We start from the raw sequence: 16,219 nt of genomic DNA on the forward strand, positions 1-16,219 counted from the left end.
TTTACATAGTTTTGTATCGTATGCAAATATCGATATTTTACTGTGTAAACCTTCTACCAGATCATTAATGAATATGTTGAAGAGAACAGGTCCCAATACCGACCCCTGCGGTACCCCACTGGTCACAGCGACCCAGTTAGAGACTATACCATTTATAACCACCCTCTGCTTTCTATCACTAAGCCAGTTACTAACCCATTTACACACATTTTCCCCCAGACCAAGCATTCTCATTTTGTGTACCAACCTCTTGTGCGGCACGGTATCAAACGCTTTGGAAAAATCGAGATATACCACGTCCAATGACTCACCGTGGTCCAGCCTATAGCTTACCTCTTCATAATAGGTGAGAATAGATTGGTGTGACAGGAGAGATTCCTCAGAAACCCATGCTGATATGGAGTTACACAGTTATTCTCATTGACATAATCCAGAATAACATCCCTCAGAAACCCTAGTCTGTGCCGATATTACGTCCCAGTTATTTCTCTGTGTTCCCTCCATCTTCCACCAGAAGTTAAGGTATGCCTGGATCATTGCTCTGGATAATAAGCCACTTTCTTACCCACGCACTGGCGTTGATCCACGTGTAACTGAAATCCTTTCTGACATAAGCACTGGTAGGATCCGTTCGTGTTTCTACACATCTGTTGGCATTTCCCATTTTCGGTCTGACACTCATCAAAATCTAATGGAAAAACCATTGGAAAAAGTGAAAACTAAGACAACCACCACCAACTCAAGAACATCATCTACTTGTTCAGTTGGAAGTTCTGACCCTTGTCCAATGGTCATCACCTGTACAGTTCTTTCCATTGTTCAGGAGACGATACCCCTGGTGACACTGGCACTGGAAGCTGCCCGCCTGGTTCACACACAGCTGCTCACAGAACCCGTTATCCACAGAGCATTCATCAATATCTGTAAAGTAAAGGAATATGCACAAGTCAAGGAATGAGGATATACATTTATGTTTGAGATGATGAAATATCAGGTGAAGTCATTGGTCAAGGAAGAAGGAGCTGACTTAGGAGAGGAATGGAGGGCAGTTGGAGATTCCTTCAGCGCAAAATGGTGGATTTATGTTGGAGTACATATGGCAGTCTCAAGATGAGCTGGGGTAGTCAATGGTATATAATGTGGAGTGAATATCTCTTATCCAGTGACTTGGAGAGCGGACTGATCCACAATCTGAAGAATGTTTATTCGGGAACAAAGGGCATTAGAAGCCTAAAACAAAAGCCTCTGATCTTTTCCCCAAACTATTAGAAAACACCTAGGACTTGGGTCATGGGGAATTTGACTGTGGATATATCTAGGAAATCATGTTTTTTTCTTAAAGTACCGTTACACTAAATGACTTACCAATGATCACGACCAGCGATACGACCTGGCCATGATAGTTGGTAAGTCGCTGTTTAGGTCGCTGGGGAGCTGTCACACAGACAGCTCTCTCCAGCGACCAACGATCAGGGGAACGACTTCGGCATCGTTGAAACTGTCTTCAACGATGCCAAAGTCCCCCTGCAGCACCCGGGTAACCAGGGTAAACATCGGGTTACTAAGTGCAGGGCCGCGCTTAGTAACCCGATATTTACCCTGATTACTATTGTAAAAGTAAAAAAAAAAACAGTACATACTTACATTCTGATGTCTGTCAAGTCCCCCGGCGTCCACAGGGTTACGCGCTGCTGCTCAGAGCTTCCTGCACTGAATGTGTCAGCGCCGGCAGTAAAGCAGAGCACAGCGGTGACGTCACGTCTGATCCTACATTTGGATCAAGTATACAGATGCCTGGGGTAAGACCAGGAAGCTACTTATTTACTTTTTTTCTAGAGCCACTTACTGTCCGGTGCCAAACACGGGCTTTCCACAGAAGTCTGTACCAATGTTCGATAGAGAGAGAGATGATGGAAAATCAAGGAGGACATGTATGTCTCCATCACATTACTTATGATTTACAGGTGCACATTCATGCTCTCCATTCCTCACCAAAGCAGCTGTAGCCATCTCCATTGAATCCATGGTAGCACTGGCAGAAGTAGGACCCGATGACATTTCCACAGTGGGCGTTGGTGTTACATCGATGTCTCCCTGACAGGCACTCATTCTCATCTGTAGAAGGAACATCATGATACACCCAGAGTCACTGTGCACCCTATGACGATTGTCCACACAAGGGAAATAATGACTACATACAGTATATGGTAACAACCTTCACAATAGGTTCCATTTCCTCTAAAACCAGCTTGGCAACCACAACGGTAGCTCCCGACCATATTCTCACAAACCCCAATCACAGAACAGATTTTAGGGTTGTCCTTACATTCATCCACATCTGAGGGAATAGACACGAATCTTGAGATATAAACGGACATACCGGACACTTGTATCATGGTGGTCTACACCAACTACATACTCCATAATGACTTTGGAAGACCTGGGAATGAGCTATCATTAAATGATGGATTAGAGAAAGGGCCACAATCTGACAACATAAAGCCCTTGTCCTGCCGATGATAGGTTTCCTTTGACCTGCATTGGTCCATTGATCACTCACCAGTGCAGGAGAGTCCTGACTCCTGGAATCCTGCCTGACAACTGCAGCGATAACTCCCATCAGTGTTCAAACAAAGGTTCCCCAGTTCACGACGACAACCATCTTCAAAGGCGCACTCGTCCACATCTGTCCGGACAACAGCATAACAGTTATATGACTCATTCCACATCTTTCACGGTGGGTCATGATGGTAGTCACCTAAAATGGTCTTGGAACATTGGCAGTCCGGTGAGTTTACCTTATTTATGATTTCTTCTGTCTTGATAGACCCAATGTCATAGAAGCATAGTGAGATCATTTCGTACTGTACATTAGTTCAGGTCTTCATCCCCCTGACATCTACAAGACTGGTGACAGCAACCAGTACTGGGCAATGTGTCCTCCACCACCTCGTTAACAACTAAGATATGGAGGATGGGGACTTCTACTTTGGATAAACCAAGGCTTTTTGTCCTGCATGATCGTATGATCAGTACACACTGACGCAATGTCTACAATCTAGCCAAAGAAAATTCCCTCGTCACAGCTACGGCTGAGGATCTGATGGGGTACAAAGCAGGACCTTTTTTGGTAGATTGTCACATGAAGTCACAAAAGCTCAATTCTCACCGACAAAATGCCTACCATCCAACCCAAAGGCAAAGATACAGATGGAGAATCTGATGGTGTAAAAAAATAGGACATTTTGTCCTGGGCTTTCATATCAGTTCACACAAGCCTCATTATCTCAGACCCATTGTTTACTGTCCAACCCAAAGATTAAGCCCTTGTCAGAGCTGCACCTGAAGGATCTGATGGGCCAATAATGAGGAGTTCTTGTCCTAAACTGTCATATGAACCACACAAGTTCCGTACTCACCAACACAATGTTTTCCATCCAAGCCAAAGACAAAGCCCTTGTCACAGCTGCAGCTGAAGGACCCGATGGTGTTCAGACAAGTGGAGTGCGGCGGACAGGCCTGGAGCCCGGTGATCTCAGCCACCTGACATTCATCCACATCTGGAAAGAACCAGATGATGGTCTGCTCAGTGATCCCATATGGGCAGGAACTTGTCCCATCACCTACTGATTAGAGATCTCTACTGTCCTGTGATCAATGCCAGAAGGTCCCCCTAAAGTTCTGATATATTACAGAGAATATAAAATAACTCCCAATGCTTACCCTCTCCCTGACTGCTCCTCAGCCTCTCCCTGGCCTGAAATGGCTGATAACAGGGAGCAATAGACAATATTCCACTGTCCAATAATGAGTGACTCAGGTAAGGTATGGAGCAGTGATCAAATCTCAGATGTCAGGAACACTGTAGATTATACTCTGTAGTAATATATAATAATACAGGAGGGTCCTCCTCACCCTCACAGCCAAATGGTCCTTGGAGGAAACCCCGATGACAGCGACAGATAAATGAGCCAATCGTGTTGGTGCAATTTGCATCCTGCCCACAAGGGGGCGTCAGAGCAGCGCATTCATCAACATCTGGGAATAAAGCAGAAGTCAGTGATATATAGTAAAATGTGTGGACACAATATGGCACTATATGGTCACAATATGGCACTATATGGTCACAATATGGCACTATATGGTCACAATATGGCACTACTGTATATGGACACAATATGGCACTATATGGTCACAATATGGCACTATATGGTCACAATACGGCACTACTGTATATGGACACAATATGGCCACTATGGCACTATATGGACACAATATGGCCACTATATGGTGTAGCAAAGCCTCGTAGCCTAGGGTTAAATCAAGGCACAATAGGTCCTGATTAGTCACCTGGATAGGTATGACTAGGACCAGGCCGTGTGTTCACTGGTCAGTCTGCTGGGGAAGTTGAGCAGAGCGGGTCGTGTTGGAGCTGGAGAGACACCAGCCAGAATCTCTGAGAAGAGTCTGCACAGGTCGTGTGCACCAATCTGCAGGTATCAGTGTTTGCTATGGACAATGGCTGTTCTCTGTGACCGAGCCGGGGCCAGCTCAGCCGTGTGCGAGTGTCCAGGGTCTGTGCTGTTCAGTTAGCGCCTGGACATGTTTATGTGTATGGTCTTGTCTTCAGTACTGAGCAACCTGTGGAAATACTCTATGCCATGTGTGATATGAAGAACCTTGTGGCTTTGTGTTCCAAGTGGTTACCCGGGAGAGTGAACCCCTACAATGGACACAATGCGCACTATATGAATACAATGTTAAAATATATGGACACAATATGGGCACTATATGGAAACAATATACATTAAGTAGGCGCCATATATACTGATTAAATTGAATTAAATTGGGGATTGCAGGACAACAGATTATAAGTAAGGTAAGCAGCAGTGGTCAATGTCAAGCAGCAGCTGCAAGAGCAAAATAAAATTTTAGTGTGTAAAAAAAGATAAAACCCAAGATCTCAATGTAATAGGGAACAGACTTCTGCAGACTGGCGGCAGCGCTGCAGCATGATCGCACATATAATGGGTATGTAATCCTTTCCTTTCAAGATATTTTCTAGATATTGTCAAAAATACCCAGTGATCAGTCCCTGGGCACTGGGCTGGTGTCATGAAACTGGCACAGACGTTTAACAGTGTACCCCTGCCTCTGCTTTGTGTCTCCCTGGCTTCTCCTCCTTGGTTGGGCAAGGAAGTGTGCCCCCTGCCGCTAGCATTGTTTTCAACATATTTTCCACAATGGCTTTCTGGTATACCACCATTTTTGAAGACCTCGCCAGCTCAGGAAGAAGAGATGCAAAGTTCTCCTTGTAGCGTGGGTCTAGCAGGGTGAACAACTAATACTCTTTTTTGGCCAAGATAAATGTAACACAAGGGTCACAGGAGAGGCAGCGGTACATAAAGTTGGCCATATGTGCCAAGCTCCATACAGTCTCCATACAGCCAATACTTCCAATACTGTCTCCACCATTATGGCAACTCTCCATCTCTTCCTCTTCAATCCCCTCCTTAGCTCATCCACATTTGAGAGACAGGACAAAGGTTGTGTGGCTACTAGGCTCTTTTGCGCTATCAACCAGCTCCCGTTCCTCCTCTTCCTCATCCTAAGAATCCTCCTCATTGTTACCTAAGTGGCGCTGAGTAGACGAGATGAGGCAGGTATGGCTACAAATAACAGATGCCCGCCAGGGCCGTGGGGCACTCTGTACCGGGTCCGGTACTTGAAGGGGATGTCACGGTGGCTGTGACCCGGTCCGTGGCCCTGGGTGCCCAAGTAAAATGGAAAGTCTTTAAGGGGTTTAATGAAATAAAGTTTGTGTTCGTGATGCCACCTGTAGAATTCGGTCAGTAGGGACCGACGCTTCTTAAAGGGGCCCTCTGGGGTGATGGTATGGCAGCTAAGATGGTATAACTTCCCACAGGTGAACTTAGGTCCCCAAGTCTCCCGATGTGTAGATAGAGATGGTGAATGGTGCAGTAAGGAACGAGGACACAGGTTTGCAGTCTCTTTACCTGGTTTACTGAAGACTTCAGGCAGCCACAGTCCAGGGTACCAGATCACCAGTACAGGCAGGGTCTGGCCGGCTTGGAAGCAAATTCAGAGTCCCTTTTACTAGGTGGAGTTAAAAGCCTTCCTACTAGCGCGGTGGTGTGGCCTCTTGCTGCCTATGTCTTCGGTCAAGGTCCTCACAGTTCTCTGTCCTTGAAGGTTGGACACAAGCCTGTGTGACAGATGGCTCAAACCTTTTTACAGGGTCTCTATCACGATCCCCCACTGTGCGCCACTGTTTCTCCTGGGTATTGGGGCGCACAGGTGACGTAGTCCAGCTGTCCTGCTGGTTTCTGCTGTAAGTCTTGGAGTCCCTTACAACCACAGTCTTCCGGCTACCGGTGTCTGCGCTCTGCCAGGGAGGTAGCCCAGTCACAGCTGTCCTCCCTATTGTCACTCTCCTGTGCTTCGCTCTCGTGCACACTCACTACACACTGTTCTGCCTTCTGTATTCTCTGTCCGGGAGCTGCAGCACCGTCATGGCTACACGGCTCCTCCAGTTCTTCTGACTGTTTCTTCTCCCTCTTTTTCTGCCAGGAGCTGCAGACCTCTACGTCTGCTCAGCTACACTCCTTTCTTACCAGCCCCGCCTCAGCTGATGTTCCATGTCAAGCTCCTCACTGGCCTCCTCCAACTTTCTACTGACTAACTTTCCCTCCAGACCAGTATATATATATATATATATATATATATATATATATATATATATATATAAGAACCACCCACAAACTGGATCAGGGCTCCCCTTCTGGCCTGTAGTGTGAATATGTTGTGTGCTTTGTGGTTACCTGATAAAAGGAATCCTTCATCGCCTCCAAGCATGACATCACTCTCCCCATGAGGAAAGCAATGCTACTGTGACAACCAGGTCCCTGGGGTGTCACATAACCTACAATCGCTCTGTGTTATGTCTTCCTCCATCCCCACCTGGTCCACATGCAAAGCTTCATGTTTAATTGTGAGCAGCGACTGTTTAAGTAGGTACAGAGAGAGGCAGGATGGTGTCATCGTCGCTCACCATCTTTGTGGAGTCCTTGAAGTTTTGGAGAACTTAAAAAAGTGGCAGACATCTATGCCCACTCTTCAGTTGTTATGTGTGGAGACCAGAATACCAGCGGGCATGTTGAAGTTAGTTCTTGCCAGCATATGCAGTGTGGAGCTCCAGCGTGTGGTGACATCGCACACCAGTCGGTGAGCTGGCACTTGCATGTGCTGCTGCAGCACTGTGAGAGTGGCGGCAGCTGTAGCCGACTTGCGGAAATCGGAGCTGATGCAGCGTACCTTGAACAGAAGCTCTGACAAATCTGGGTATGTTTCAGAAACTGCTGAATTACTAAGTTGAGCACGTGGGCCAAGCATGGTACATGTGTGAGCCTGCCAAACTTCACAGCCGCAACCAGGTTACGCACATTATAACACACGACAATACCTGACTGGAGGTTCAGTGACAAAAAAACACAGATCTGTCTGGTCTGTTATTCCTTTAAGTAACTATCCCGCATTGTGCGATTGGTCTATTTGTCTCCTAGACAAATTAGTTTTAGCAGAGCATGTTGCCGCTTCGCTGAGGCAGTGCTGCAGAGCTTCTGGCTGATGTGGATGATGTGCTCTGAAATGGCACATCAGAGATGGAGGAGGAGCAGGAGGGAGTGCAAGAACTGCTGTAGGAGAAAACCCTGATAGATATAGGGCCATCAATCCATGCATCTGGAGTACATATGCCATGCTAGGGTGGTACTCGACCCAGCCTCCTCAATGTTCCACAAGCGCTTGTCCACGTGACGGTTTTTAAGTGGACGGTGCCACTAAGTGCATTGGTAAAAGCACGGGTGATGCTTCTGGACACAAGCTGGTACAAAGCAAGGATGCCACATTGGGAGAAAAAGTGGGAGCTAGACACTGAGTAACGAGGGCCTGCTACCGCCATGAGTCGCCGGAAATACTCTTTGTTTACCAGCCTAAATGGCAACATTTCCATGGCAAGCTTCCTGGAAATGTGCCCATTTGGCCCTTGGGCCTGTGGGTAGTTGGCTGCATACATTCTCTTTTATTCCAAGGCCTGGGGTAGGGGAACAGCTGAACGCTGGGCTAGGACAAGGATTTGGAAGTCCCTGATGATAGGTGCAGGGCAGGAGGAATCTGTGCCAGAGTGTTTTGGACAGGGGATTGGGAAGCACCAATTACACAGAAAGACCATGTGTGTATATAGAGGACTGGTATAGACCTATCATCATGCTACATAAATACACAAAAAAGAACAAAGGGTGGTACACAGGTCAAATTGATATACAAAATATAAACTTTGTATATCACTACTTGGGCACGGTGCAACACTACCTGGGCACAATACGACACTACGTGGGCACGGTGCAACACTACCTGGGCACAATACGATACTACGTGGGCACAATACTACACTACCTGGGCACAATACGACACTGCCCGGGCACAATACGACACTACGTGGGCACAATATGACACTACCTGGGCACAATACGACACTACGTGGGCACAATACGACACTACCTGGACACAATACGACACTGCCCAGGCACAATACGACACTACGTGGGTACAATATGACACTACCTGGTGAAATACAATACTACTTGGGCACAACACGATACTACTTGGACCCAATATGACACTACCTGGGCACTGTAGGACACTACCTGGTGAAATACAACACTACTTGGGCACAGTATGACAATATCTGCGCACCCACTACCTGGGTGTGATACAACACTATGTGAGCGCTGTATGACAGTACCTGAGCACTGCAGTTAGACTCCTCAGCCGTAGCTCGACAGTGATGGATCCCGTCACGCCTTTTATAGTCTATTAACTGAAGCTCCAGATGTGGACTCACCTCCCAGGGGACTGTGGGTGCTCTGCCCCAGGGGGCTGTGGGTGCTCTGCCCCGGGGGGCTGTGGGCATTCTTCCTCGAGGAGCTGTAGGCGCTCTGCCCGGGCTGGCTGGTACTCTGGACATCGGATACCTGTGAGATAAAGCAAAGAAGCAAAGGCCATAAAGAGGATCAGCACAATCTATGAATCCGGTATCTGTGAGAGCACCGATGTCTGGGGAGAAATAAGGGGGGACGCCGGCTCCATGTGTAAGGAGGTGAAGCACAAGAAGAGTCCGGGGGCGGTTACCTTCTCGGCTCTATGCCTGGAACCATGGCCAGGTTCCCCAGGGGGCAGACTTAGAGACTGGGACAGGAAGGAAGCCGGGCAGAGAGCGGGAAAGGCGCATGCGCAAGGAGCAGAGCAGTTTGAGCAGCGTGAGCAGCGGTCAGAGCAGGGGCAGCTGCACTCCGGGAGAGAGAGAGCTCCCAGTCAGAGGACAAATACAGGGAGATTGCCCAGAAAGACTGCATCTTGTGAGTACTTGAAAGCAGACTCTGCTGTGACTGGAGAGGGGCGCTTTGAGACCCGTGCAGAGACATTGGCCTGTGCAGAGACTGTGACCCCTGGTACCCACGGTATCAGTACAGAGACTGTGACCCCTGGTACCCACGGTATCAGTGCAGAGCCCTTGATTCCTGGTGAGAAACTTAATAATAGACTGACCATTGTTTTCCCTGGATAGTCTGTGCTGTGAAAGCTAAAGACTCAGAGCCTGTGCATATCACATTAACTCCCGAAACCCCAGGCAGTGGGCTCCTAGAGACTACTCAGCCCACGGACAACAGAGGGATGACAAGTGCCGCTGTTTCTCGGCACCTACATTGGAGAAGACGACCTTCCAAGCAAATCCTCATCAGACTGATAAGTGTTCTTTCTCTCAAGAAATCCTGCTTAATTCTGTTATATTGTTTGACTCCCATATTTTTGCACTGTTTTATGGCTAATTATTTTCTATTGCTTCCTCCTTGCGAGGAGAACCTGATTCCTGCTATTTAACCCCTCAACTGTTGGTCTGTCTGCTCCGTGGTGACATACTCAGTACCTGCATACTATTACACATGTAAGAAATGTGCCCCCGAATATTGTAGATTCAACCACAATATTATTCCTCTCACCTTCCCATCTGTAGATCCATCAGTGATCGCTGTCCGTGTGGATCCTCCACCCAACGTGCTGGGCCCGCCACTAGGCTGAATGACGGGGTCCTGGATGCCATGATGCGGCCCCAGCTCAGCCCCCTCCGCTCTATGAGATCCAGTGGGATCCACTGTGATGAACGATCCCAGGCCAGCGATCAGGTGATCAAAGAGGAGGAGGACGAGCAGCAGAGGTGACGTTCTCCAGGGAGGACTCATCCTGGAATCAGGAGGTCATTGAATCCATAACTTGGGAGAGCAGATCACAGGGTGGAATACTGTAGGATCCAATGCTGGCAATGAGGGGCCCCAGGTGACACATCCAGGTACAGGGGCCCCAGAAAGAGCAAACAGGAGTGAATGCAATAAATGGGAGAGCACTGACCGGTCAGAGGCGTCCAGAAATCCAGCAGGGACTGAGCTCATCCAGAGCACAGACTAGGAGGGCCCAGCGCAGGGGCCCCGGAGCACAATCCAGACATTTCCTCTCCTGGGACGTCTCCAACAGCTTCTTCCCAGGGAATAATTCCTCAGGGCGAGGGGGAGGGCGGCAGAAGATCCAAACCACAGGATGAGAGGGGGGAACATACACAGTGTTCGAGAGCAGAGCACGATATTACTGATAACTCTGCTGTTACATAGGACTGCAGGTGACATCTACATCATTATCTGTACTCAGAGAGTTATCACTGTGTTATCTGTGGTGTTACATGGGACTGCAGGTGACATCTACTACATTATCTGTACTCAAAGTTATCACTGTGTTATCTGTGGTGTTCCATAGGACTGCAGGTGACATCTACTACATTATCTGTACTCAGAGAGTTATCACTGTGTTATCTGTGGTGTTACACAGGACTGAGTGTGGAGGACAGGTGCGCACAATCAGTCACACCCTGCTGGGAGCAGCACCTGTATTGTGAGCTCCAGGACTTCCAGCAGGAGGCCCAGAGTCTGCCTCTCTTCTCCCCAGGGAGAGGCAGGCTTCCTGGGAGGCCGACATGGCTTCCCAGGCTTCTGTTCCCCGGTCTGTGCCGGCGGGGGACAGAGAGCAGCAGCAGCAGCAACCGGCCCAAGAGGGACTGAGGAGGTCAGGACGGGTGAAGAAAACCTTACCCACCTACTCCAACCCTGAGACGGCTCATCGTCCGCCCAGAGAGGGAGACAGGGGCACCCCAGGCCCCAGGAACGAGAGCCCAGGAACATCCTGGGGGGAGAGGAGCTCCGGCGAGTCCACGAGTACCTTCTCCTCCCGAGTGGTCGCCATGCTACGTGAGTATGAGGACGCCGGCAAAGCACTGACCGAGCTGAAGGAGGAGCTGCGGGAGGCTCGGATCCTGAATACCCGAGCCTCTAGCAAGGAGAAACCTGTGACCTCCCAGAGGTTAAGAGCCCTCAGAGATGAGGTGGCCCGGTTAGTGCTCCTCCGGGAGGGGATTGAGAAAAGCGCAGGTCCCTTCCTGGAGAGGTTTAAGAACCAGCGGCGGTTCTCAGAAATGAAGGGGTTAAATACCTCAGGAGAACCGCCAGCCGGCGTCCTAAGCGACGAGGAGGAGGAGGACGCCGATGTGGTCGTGACTGGAGTCCTACAAGCTGGAACCAGCCGGGAGAGTGAGCCGCAGAGCCGACAACAGGGAAGCGGCCTCCCGGCACGGCAGAGGACTCCGACAGCACAGGCTGGAGTGTCAGCGGAGGAAGAGGAGGAGGGCGGTCTGCTACAGGAGATCAGACAGCTGGAGTCTCCAGTGAACCTGGACCGCTTCTCCTTCGGTGAGGACGAGCCAGCAGAGGAAACCAAGAAGAGGAAGAAGAAGACGACGGAGACCGCACGGGAGGTGGTGAGTTACAAATATGTACCGATGGATGATGTTACACCTACCACCTCCTGTGTAAACCCCACCAAACCTAAACGCACGGGCTCTGCAGTGGGTCCGGGGCATAGGCAAGGTGGGGAGAGGAGGAGGACGTCCGGCGGTGCTGCCGTCTGTGCGGGGAACAGTGCAGGGGGCGAGGCTGTGGAGGTACTCACGGCGCCGGACATAGGGGACCCCGAGGAGTTTCCCTCCCTGCCCTCTGCGGCTAAGCCGGTTATCACCGGGGCTGAGGGGGGTGAGGTGGGTGTCCACGCCGTTGCGAAAGGGGGACGGTGTGGGCAGACTCCATCCCTGCTCACTACGGCTGAGCCGGCCGACGCCGGGGCTGTGGGGGGCAGGTCCGAGGAACATGGTGCGGCGAAAGGAGGGCGCACTGTTGTGACAGGGGCGCAGTGCGCCTTAAAGGAGAACAGGCACGCAGCTGTGACAGGAGAGCAGCGTGTCCAAAAAGGACAGAAAAAGGATAAATCATCTGCAGGGAACAAGAGGCGCCCTGCTGTGACAGGGGGACAGAGTGCTCCAGCACCCCAGCATGACACCAGGACTGCGAAGTCTGTGGGTGCGGGGCAGGCGGCGCCCCCCAACGAGCAGCGGGCCCAAAATAATAAAGTGCAAACTGCTGCAGTGGGGGGGCAAGGCGCTCCAAGGACACAACAGAGAGTCAGCACCAATCAAGGGAAATCGAGTGTGGTGCTGCACCCCTCCCCCGGTCCGGCAGGTGTGAGTGCAGAGAAGCTAGCAGACACAAGTGAGGAAGGAATGGATGTGACTGTGGCAGGTGCAGAGAACACTGGGACAAATGGTGGTGAGAATACTGGAAAAAAAGTGACGGGAAGTGGTGGCAGTGGTAAGAATAATGAAAGCAGCTGTGCAGGAAATGATGGGAGTAGTAGTGGAGTGAATGATGGGAGTAGTGGTGGAGTGAATGGTGGGAATAGTGGTGGAATGAATGATGGGAGCAGTGGTGGAGTAAATGATGGGAGTAGTGATGTTGCAAATGATGGGAGTAGTGGAGGAGTGAATGAGGAGAGCATTACTGGTGTTGGTGGAGGGGAAGCAGGTAGTGGTCCCGCTGCCCCCCCAGCGGTGGCGGGGGCTTCAGCCCCAAGCTATTCAGCAGCTGTCACTGCTGGGGGTAGTAGTGCGCCCTTGTCTGGTGACCCTGAGGATGGTGACTTGCAACAGCGCTTCCTGGACGCCCTGAGGAGAGGGGAGAGTTCCATCAATGTAGAGGGGAGGGAGGTTGATCTGTCTTTCTGGATAGAGAGACACGGTCTTTCCGCCTTCCGAGATAGAGGGGCAGAGACTGTCTGGTCTCTGCCAACACCAGGGCAGAGGAGCAACCGTAGGAACGTGGCCCGTCTCCAGTGGGTAAGCAAGGATGCCTGTCCTGATCGGTCAAAGGTTGCTGAGCTCCTGCTGGGGATGGGCTTCGTGGCATATGACATCTTCGCCTTGATCCATCCCTATGGGACCTCCTACTTCGATGTCAGCTTCGTGAGACCGGAGGGCCTTGAGCTTTTCTGGTCTCGCCATGAGCTGGCTCGGGGTCGCCCCGAATGGCAGGGTTTCCTCGCTGTGGCAATATCTCGCCAGAACTCAGTCAGGAAGGTGACCGTTTTGACCAGTAACGAGTCACTTTCCTGTGTCGACATCTCCACCTGGGTTGGACGATACGGCGACATCGTCGGTATTCCCGAGAAGACCCTCGATGAGCATGGTATCTGGTCAGGAGCCTGGACCTTCATGGTGAAATTGAAGGTTTCAGGAAACACCGTTACCCATATCCCTTCCTCAACATTTTTGGGGAGGGACAGGATCTTGATTTTCTACCGGGGGCAGCCTAAGGTCTGTCACAGGTGCGGCAGCCCCACACACTTCAGTGCGCAGTGTACCACCCAGAAATGCGCACTGTGTGGGGACCTCGGCCATCTTGCTGCTACCTGTGGCAGGATTAGGTGTAACCTGTGTGGTGACCTCGGTCACCCGTTCAGTCGCTGTCCGCGTTCCTTTGCCAATGCGGTCCTGAAAGCGGCGAGTGCGGGACAGGCGAAAGCCGGGACTAATCTCGCCGGTGAAGGGACCAGCAGAGGCGGAGGAGGCAGGGAACCGGTGAGGAGCAGGCTGCCGCCATCCAATATCAGGCGGCAGGAGCAGCGCCATGGGAAAAGGGGGCAGGGAGTAATGACCCTAAACTCTGACCCGGGTGCTCCACTTGCAGCTGAGGATCCTAAAGACAGCGAATTGAGCGAGGAAGTCAAGAGACTTGAAAGAGAGGAGCAAAAGGACGCCATGTCTGCCCAGGAACCTTCATCCGGTGACAGTCTGGATGAGGGAGAGGGGGAGTGGTCACAGCAAAAGAAAAAGGGTAACAGGAAAACAACTAAGGATAAGAGGGGGTCCGGGCCTCGAGCCTCCTCCTCGGAGTGCGACCCCTCTGACTCCGTAGCCCTGATCCAGGTGCCATTGGAAGGTCCAGCCGCCCCCCCTCTGGTGGATCTCTCTAACCGGTTCCGGGCCCTCCAGGACTCCCCTCCAGAGGGGGGCGATGGGGACCCGGGGCCGGAGGTTGCGGACGGGGTTGTTGGGGCTCAGGAGGTCGCTGGGTCTTCTTCTCAGGGGGCAAATACAAAGCCTTCTGGGGGGGGGACTACCTCGGGACCACCAGACAAGGGCCAGAGTGTATGTAAGGAGAGAATGGATGAGTCAGTTTGTCTTAAGCGCACTAAAAACTCATCATTATCAGAGGAAGAGGGTGAAACTGTTGGGGGTGGGAAGAAAAAGGCTATCTAATTCAATCAATCATGATGGCGGCACCCACCCCGTTGACGCTGGCAACCATTAATGTTGCCAGCATAAAGTCAGAAGCGGCAAGGTACACGGCCTTTCATTTTCTCGGCCAACTTGACGCCGACATTTTGTTTTTGCAGGAGACCAGGTTGACCGACCTATCAACCATGCATAAAGCAAGGCGGGAGTGGAGGCACGGGCCCTCCTACTGGTCTCTCGCGGCCGAGCCGTATAGCGGGGTGGCGGTCCTTTTTAAGACCGCAGCGGTTGAATGCAGACGATTGATCGAGTTAGAAATGGGGAGATGCTTGATCCTAGATGTCTCCATGGGGGGACAGGAGCTTCGGCTCATTAACATCTACAGTCCCCAGTCCAAGTGGGACCGCAAGTGTCTCTTCATGAAGATCAAACCTTACTTATTTTCGAGTCGGCAGGTGGTCTTTGGAGGGGATTTCAACAATGTCACGAGACCCTGTGATAGAGGAGGTTCCGTAGACCGGCTGGCTTACGATTGCGTCGCGCTAAATAGGATAGTAAGTGAGGCACGCCTGGTGGATGTCCACATCCGGCACAACACAGGCCACGCGGGGTTCACCTATTTTAGAGGTAGTCAGTGCAGGTCTAGGATAGACAGGTTTTATTTGAAGGAGGAGGCCGTTTCCTCGCCGTTGTCGGTTGTGGAGGTGGAATTCTCCGATCACTGTTTGATTATGTTTTCTCTGAGCGTTACAGAGACTCCTCGGATGGGAAGAGGTTATTGGAAGCTGAATTCGTCACTCCTTGAGGAAGAAGCTGTAAGACGGTCCTTTGAGGAATTTCTTCAGAGCCAGGTACCGCTGCTGGGCCTAAGTAACACTAAGTCGGAGTGGTGGGAGATGTTCAAACATCGGGTGGCGAGATTCTTCCGGCAACTCTCGAACCTCAGAAGCCTGAACAGGGATCGCCTGTATCAGAGCCTGAGGAGGAAACTCGAGCAACTTGTCTCGACTGGGGGTAGCCGCGAGGCGATCTCCAGTGTGAAATCCTTGCTAAAGAGGTGTCAGTACGATAGGCACGCATCTTTGGTTTTTGAGAGGGACTACGGGAAGTACTACTCGCCCGACCCCTACAGAAGCTGCAAGATGTCAGTGAATAGTAAGATAGTGACGGGGCTGATGGACAGTACGGGATCCCTGAGAAGGTCCAGATCAGGGATCTTGGAGGTCGTCAGTTCATACTACTCGCACCTCTTGGGAAGGAAGGAACTGGATCGTGACAGGATGTCGGCTTTCCTGGCTGAAGCTGTTCCTGAGCCAGGGGCTGACCTCTCGCTGGGCGGTTTGGCAGAAGCGATCAAAGAAGAGGAAGTGAGACTGGCGATCGATGGGCTCCGGCCCAAAAAATCGCCAGGTCCGGATGGCTTAACATCCGAGTTCTTTAAGACCTTTAGGGACTCCTTGGTCCCCCTCTTGACTC

The 16,219-nt window shown here is 50.9% G+C and overlaps 1 protein-coding gene across 3 annotated transcripts in view; it reads right to left on the reverse strand.

The window, feature by feature from the left end:
* Positions 1–10,619, reverse strand: part of LOC143783143 (uncharacterized) — a 108,566-nt gene extending 97,947 nt beyond the window's left edge. For 2 of the 3 annotated variants that reach the window (XM_077271464.1, XM_077271462.1), the window contains exons 1-9: positions 10,080–10,618; positions 8,924–9,053; positions 3,916–4,038; positions 3,420–3,560; positions 2,561–2,686; positions 2,216–2,338; positions 1,993–2,115; positions 799–921; positions 566–688 (exon numbers count right to left, since the gene is read on the reverse strand). In XM_077271464.1, coding sequence (XP_077127579.1) covers positions 566–688; positions 799–921; positions 1,993–2,115; positions 2,216–2,338; positions 2,561–2,686; positions 3,420–3,560; positions 3,916–4,038; positions 8,924–9,053; positions 10,080–10,319 — 1,252 coding nt within the window. In that variant the 5' untranslated portion in view covers positions 10,320–10,618. Of the gene's footprint in view, positions 1–565; positions 689–798; positions 922–1,992; positions 2,116–2,215; positions 2,339–2,560; positions 2,687–3,419; positions 3,561–3,915; positions 4,039–8,923; positions 9,054–10,079 lie in introns of all 3 variants that reach the window. The other variant, XM_077271463.1, reaches the window with a different exon arrangement.
* Positions 10,620–16,219: the final 5,600 nt, after the last annotated feature.

Source organism: Ranitomeya variabilis, chromosome 6 (genome assembly GCF_051348905.1).
Source record: "Ranitomeya variabilis isolate aRanVar5 chromosome 6, aRanVar5.hap1, whole genome shotgun sequence".
NCBI classification, from domain to species: Eukaryota; Metazoa; Chordata; class Amphibia; order Anura; family Dendrobatidae; genus Ranitomeya; species Ranitomeya variabilis.